The sequence below is a fragment of the Nicotiana tabacum genome, chromosome 2 (assembly GCF_000715075.1).
Source record: "Nicotiana tabacum cultivar K326 chromosome 2, ASM71507v2, whole genome shotgun sequence".
In the NCBI taxonomy this organism is placed as follows: Eukaryota; Viridiplantae; Streptophyta; class Magnoliopsida; order Solanales; family Solanaceae; genus Nicotiana; species Nicotiana tabacum.
This window is the reverse complement of record NC_134081.1, coordinates 123,975,208-123,981,998: the sequence shown is the minus strand read 5'-3', so window position 1 is coordinate 123,981,998 and position 6,791 is coordinate 123,975,208. Positions and strand designations below refer to the sequence as shown.

The 6,791-nt window shown below is 33.7% G+C and overlaps 1 protein-coding gene across 2 annotated transcripts; it reads left to right on the top strand.

Annotated features, from left to right (window-relative positions):
* Nucleotides 1-346: 346 nt before the first annotated feature.
* LOC107812964 (uncharacterized) lies at nucleotides 347-4,181 on the top strand. 2 transcript variants are annotated; one of them, XM_016638153.2, is made up of 3 exons: nucleotides 347-862; nucleotides 2,781-3,307; nucleotides 3,770-4,181. In XM_016638153.2, the coding sequence occupies exons 2-3, from the start codon at nucleotides 2,791-2,793 to the stop codon at nucleotides 3,796-3,798; spliced, it is 546 nt and encodes a 181-aa protein (XP_016493639.1). In that variant the 5' UTR covers nucleotides 347-862; nucleotides 2,781-2,790; the 3' UTR covers nucleotides 3,799-4,181. The 2 variants fall into 2 exon arrangements, with proteins under 2 accessions (XP_016493639.1, XP_016493637.1); XM_016638151.2 differs by having other exon boundaries at nucleotides 348-862; nucleotides 2,669-3,307.
* Nucleotides 4,182-6,791: the final 2,610 nt, after the last annotated feature.

Sequence of the window (6,791 nt, the reverse complement as noted above, 5' to 3'; positions counted from 1 at the left end):
AGCCAAGGAATGAGAACATTTTTTACAAAATATCAAGGGTGGAGAATATGATTTTTGTTTTCAATTTTTTTCCATATAACATAATTAGTATTCTATGAAGTACTTGTAGTTTTTCCACTATATATCATCTAAAAGTACATGAATTTAATGTTAAAAATTTTAAAAGTTAAACTCATTTAATTTAAATTTCGAATTGGTTATACTCTCAAGTTATGTTACATAAATTATCCACCTTAGGAAAATAAATGCAAAAAAAAAGTATATAATCTAAAAAGACAAAATAGTAAAAGAAAACGGGGGGACGCATGAAATATAAGGAAAAAAAGTGATAGCTGAACAATTGAGTAGCGAAAACACAGGTGGAACCATAGGTTAAAGGGAGAAAACGAATGCAACCAAAAATGACAAGTACATAAGCAAAGAAGAGTCACTTTTTCAGTATTATTTATGATATTATGGAAATTCATGTGATCTTTTATTCAGAATCATTACTCATTTTAATGAATTCTGAAAAATCCATGAAACTCTTTAACAAAAGAAAAATAGAACCTTCCATCTTCTAGCCCAAAACTTTCACCATTGAAGTTGCTCTTCCCCTTCCAATAAAGCTTCTCTTTTTTTCGGAAGAGAAACAAAGCAACAAAAATTAGCTAGAAATCAAGCGAGGAAGTGAAATCTCAACAACATTTTCCTCAATATGTAAAGATGTCTTATTCTAACCTCAACAACATCCTTTCGCAATTAGCTAGAAATCAAGCAAGGGAATGAAAAGTACGAGCACATGCCATTCCAATTAAGCTTTTGTATGGTCATATGATGTCTTATTCTATTCTTCATACCAGTTTTTGACCATCCCATTCTGGTAAGTAAATATCAAATATAGTCTGTTATTGTTTTTGTTTTCTCATTTAATTTGTCTAATGTCTCTTTGCATCATTGATTTGATTAAATTGTCTTTCATGTGCATGCATGCATGTAATTTCTGTTATCAGGGGCAGATGAGAGCTTAATATAGGGGCAAAATAAAAAGAGATTAAGAAAAATATATATATTCATACTAATTTCACACCCATGGTCATGAATGGGCTTGATGTCTAAAAATTCTGGATCTACCTCAGTACTAGATCTGTCATTATGCGTATAACTTTTCTGCTTGTTTTGTGCTTTGATGCTCGCACTCTTCAGAAATGTCGCCGTATGCGTGTCGGATCCTACAAAAGCAGTGTATTTTTAGAGGATTCGATACAGATACGACAACATTTTGGAGAGTCTGCGCACATAGGTTTTGTATGAATTGATCTGGTTGGATCATTTCTTAATTTCATTACCACTTCTCTTCAGTATCACTGCATGAATATTGGATCGAATCACAAAGAAGATATGCAATGATCTGTTTTTAATTTTTTTATGCTTGATTTAGGGTGTATATGAAATCTGATAATTTACCCAAATTATGAAATTCTTAGGCTTAAATTTGGATTAATCAAATCTGTCTTACTCATTAATGTAGCATTTAACCAAAATACCAAAAATATTCTTTACACATGAGAATTTGAGATTCCTAAAAAAGAATATCTAATTAGGGGTGTACATGGACCGGGTTGGTTCGTTTTATCAAAATCAAACCAAACCAACTATATCAGTTTGGATTGGTTCGGTTTTGTCAGGTTTTTCGGATTTTCGAGTTTTTTGTTACATGAATATTATTCGAATCTTACTTTGTTAAAGTTATAGATAAAGTTTTGATAAGTGAATATATGTTTAGTAAATATGGAAAAAATTGACAAACATATGATCTATTAAAATATTCTAATGGGAGAATTTTGTTAGTAACACATGATAGTTATTTTCTTAGTCGTCTACCAATAATTTTCCGTCAATGTACGCTTTCAAGGTTAACACATGAGAGGATCTCAAATATTTCTACATTTTTTAAAAGAAAATTCAATATAAAGTCTTAAAAATATATATAAAAATTATATATTTATATGTCGGTTTGGTTCGGATTTTTTTACTCGATACCAAACCAAGTCAAACCAAACCTAGTCGGGTTTTTTAATCGATTTGTTTGATTTTTTGTTTTGATGCGATTTTTCGGTTAGGTTCGAATACCCCTACATCTAGTGAACTTGGTTTATCGTTTGCTTCTATCTTTTGAGCCCAAAGAGTAATAATAGGATGTCTTAATTAACTACTAAATCAAGAAGGGAGAAAAGCAATTAGCTTCATATCACCGCCACTCTTTGTTTATCTCTTATGATATTAATTAAACTAATTTTATATCTTCATGTCTTCGGATGTATGTATCCAAAACTTTAAAGTATTTAATAAGTAGTAGTATTTTAAATGCTAAAATGATTATATTAGCTGCTATTCATGTGATTGGAAAATGCTTCTCCTTCTAGTAAAGTCATACGCGTTGTGGATTTCACATGGATTGAATCACTAAAATAATACAGCTAAGAAAACCCTAATTTAATGTGTCTTAGCACAATGGATCTGTCTTTAATCTTCCCTTGTTAAGTAGGATATCAAAAAATCATTAACATATCAGGTTATTGCTATTTAAGCTATCTAATTTCCTTATTAGAGCTTTTGTCATATTTCCAAGAACTTGAGTAGGAAACTTATATACCTGTGGTATACATTATATACAATGAATATACAGAGGAACAAGATTTGATGAGTCAAATTTTCCGAGAGCAAATCGAAGATTTTGTCAATCCAAATTTGGTAATATTCTTCTCATTATCATTATCAATCTTGTTGTGATAATTAAGCAAAGGAAAAATGGAAGATCATGGAGTTGGAAGCAAAGTGACAGGTATTAGGCAAATTGTGAGACTCAAAGAGTTATTACATAAATGGCAGAATGTGACACTTAGTCCCAAAGCAAACAACAACCAAAACCATTGTACTAATGGCCACCATTTTCGATCTTCCAATAACAATAGTAATGGAAATATTTATGGAGGCATATCACCAGCTATAATGAAGAGGTTAAAGAGTTCAAATGTATGTTGCGATTCAGACGACGAGAGTTGCCAGAGTCCAGAGCCACCACATGGTGTTCCTAAAGGTTATTTAGCTGTTTATGTTGGACCTGAGCTTAGAAGATTTATAATTCCTACAAGTTATCTTAGTGATCCTTTGTTCAAAGTTTTGTTGGAAAAAGTTGAAGAAGAGTTTGGATTTGATCATACTGGTGGACTTACAATTCCTTGTGAGATTGAGACTTTTAAGTACTTACTTCAGTGTATGGAAAATCATCAGAGAGAACATGGTTCTGATCATCAACATGATTCTGGTTAGTCTTTTTTTTATTCCTTCTAACTTTCTATTTACATGAATTGGATCATTAGTTGATTATTACGACAGAGGCAGATGGATCCAAGATTTAAACTTGATAGGTTCTTACCGCTGAATTCATTATACTTTTGAAATTTTAGTGTTTTTTCACATATAAATCTATGTTCAATATATGTTATGCGTTGAAAGTTATGTTACTCGAACTCTTCAAAAAAGCCGCTGGGACACATCGGATCTACCAAAATTAGTGTATTTTTGGAGGATCTGACACGGGTGCAACAACAATATTAAAAGTACTGAGTTCAGTTTAACCTATAAAACATTGGCACCATTCGCCTTTGGATATAATATAGAATAAGTGCTTGCTGTATATCATATTGAAATCTTTCTTGAACTAGTCTCTGGTGTGATTAATTTCATCTTGTTTAATAAAGAAACCATTTGATTGTTTTGGATGCAGCTGGCTCTTCATTGCAAATTGAGGGGTGATTTAGTGATGGTTGAAATTTTAGGGATGATTTTTTCTTTCTTTTTCCTTGTTCTGGTGTTAAGCTAAGATTGCCTCCTTGTAATGCAGATTTGACAATTCTTTTTTTTCTTTTTTTCTTTTTTTACCTTCTACCTTTGTATTTAAAGTTAATGAAAAAAAAAGGAAAACAAAAAAAGAGGTACTCTAGTTAGTTAGAATTTTAAAAAGGTTAATTGGCAAGAGACAGCAGAAACCTTTGACCATTTGTTGGTAATAGCCTGCAATATCTTAGGGTTTATTGACTGAACTGGGCAACTGTTGCAGTTTTAAGCAAAATAGCCAAGTGTATTTTACTTCTCCTGTCCATGCAATTAGTATAAAATTGAAGCTTTGATTTTGTCTCTATTTATTTACCTTCTCCATTTGCTGCTAAGCTGTATTTTAACCTGTTATAATAAGTTTATAGTATATCATATCGACCTATTGTTATAGGTCATCTTAACTTCTCGTGCAAGGAAATTATATGTTGTCAGTACACAAAATTAAACTCTATTAAATTGTTGCAACTCATGAAGGGGAGCATTGGAACATTGGTTAAGTTGTCTCCGTGTAACCTATAAATTACAGGTTCGAATTATACAATCAGCCACTGATATTTACATCAGGGTAGAATATTTACATCATACCACCTTGGGGTGCGACCATTTTCCGGATCCTACATGAACCTGGAATACTTTGTGCACCGGGCTACTTTTTTTTTTTTTTTAATTGCTGCTACTCATAGTTTTATTACTGAAGGGTAGATTTGAAATATCTGCGAGAGAATAAAATCTTTGGTAACATGCTTATGTTTCCAAGGTCATGAGCATGATATCTTTGTAGAAGATTTAACATATTATTTAAACTGATTAAGTACGTACTTTTGTTTCTAATTCTTCCGTAACGAAGCTGCCAGCCTTCGATAATGCTAAATTAACGTGTTACAACTTACAACTAAGCAATTTACTTGCATTATTAGAGTTAAGATATGGCAACAGTTGTAATGATATTACGAATACTACTGTACTTTTTAGGGATTTTAATTGTTAAATCTCTTATCCTTTTGACTAAAAAAATTTTCCCCAATCAGTACGGCACAGAGGACAAGAGTGGGTTGCTATAGTGGTGAGCACCCTCCACTTCCAACCAAGACGTTGTAAATTCAAGATACCCCAAGAGTAAGGTGGGGAGTTCTTGGAGGGAGGGAGCCGATGGTCTATCGGAAACAGCCGTGAGTGTGTTGCGACCAAACACACTCACGCAAGTATACGCGGTCGTCAAGTAATAAAGTGACTCAAAGTCGGATGTCGAACCCACGAGGACTTATGATTAGCTATTAACTAAATTAGCCTATCTTAATTATCTAAATAAGAATTAAATCTAAAAATATTTTATTCTAACTAATTAAATAAGAAAAATATAAATAATAAACTTTGAACAGAGGAAGAGCAGATTTTAATGATATCAATGTAATGAAAACGATCTAGGGTTATGGTCTATCTAACAATCCTATTGTATTCTTCAATTGAATTGACCGACTAATTTATCTAGCTTATTGGTTGACAGGGTTAATATTGCTCATAAGAATCTGTCGAGTTCTTACTCGCCTATTCAAGCTAACCTAACGCCTATATGTCTATGGAGTTAGAATCAACAAGAACGCATTTATAATTCCTGTAAATCAACCAAGCAAGGTAATTAGGTATATGTCTATCCTAACCACGAATCCGTTCCCCGATGCCCGAGTTCAAGAACTTGCCCTACTCAATCCTATATGCAATATAGAATTCCCACTTTCGAGTTCAATTCTAGATTCGTAGATAATATTCAATTGGTGATCAAGCAATTAAATAATTAAGCGCAAGATTGAATAAATAAACTAATATGATAAATCAAGAAGTCAAAATCAATATCCGAATAACAATAGTCATGAAAGAACCACAACCCTAGAACGTGAAGTTTAGCTCCACATAGACATGGTAGCCAAACAACAAATCATACAAAGAAACATAAAAATTACTAAGTTTGGTGGGAGAAAGATGAAACTTGATGAATTCCGGCCTTCACAGCTTTTTCCTGGCTTTTTCCCTCTTCCCAATATGTTAGATCACCTAAAAGAGGCGTTTTTAGCTTATATATTGCGTACAAAAGTCGTGGGCCAAAGCTCTCCCATTCCTAGTCCAATTCGGCTTCAGGGATTGATGCTAAGGTGGATGCGACGCATCCACCTTGTCCTCCATTTCTCAGCTTCGCATGCGATGGTGGACGCGACGCATCCAGCTTCACTTCTACTTCCCAGTTTCGCACGCGATGGCGGACGCGATGGCACAACTTCACTGCTAAGGTTGCATGCAGGATGATGTTTTCCTAGGTTGGATGCGACGCATCCAACCCTTCTTCCTCTAGCTAAACCACCTTTTCTTCATATTTTGCACTCCGAACACCTTAAATCGTCACACATAACTTAATTAGTCATCAAACCAATAATTACACCATGTTGGGTGTTTTAAAGATTAAATAACATCAAAAAGTGGTTAAAGCATGGGTAAAGTAACATTAACACATATCGAAATATGCCAAACATCACTACCCCACACTTAAACCTTTGTTCGTCCTCGAACAAACCATCATATAGTAGACGAAACAAAATTAAACTCTTATCGTTCAAAGCACACTGCACCTATGACCGTGGTTATTTGCTACAATTAGGCTCTAGACTATGCATCAACACACTTCCCTTTTCTTATGCCCTTCTTTAAACATATTCGAACAAAGACAACATGCTCACAACAATCCTAACCTCAAAAATCGACTCAATGTCACAATGCACTCATGGCTTGAACAGCCAACATCATAGAGAAGTCTAATAACGTTACCTATCCCTCGTGAAACCATGTGCCCTCACAACAAAAGCAAAGAGAGTAGAATCAATCCACACATTCGAATCTCATGCTCACAAAGAAAATCGCTCACT

Excerpts from the sequence above, each read along its gene's own strand:
- LOC107812964 (XM_016638153.2), top strand. The coding sequence starts at position 2,791 with ATGGAAGATCATGGAGTTGGAAGCAAAGTGACAGGTATTAGGCAAATT. Across the intron at positions 3,308-3,769 it reads TGATCATCAACATGATTCTG|CTGGCTCTTCATTGCAAATT; the intron begins GTTAGTCTTTTT and ends TTTTGGATGCAG.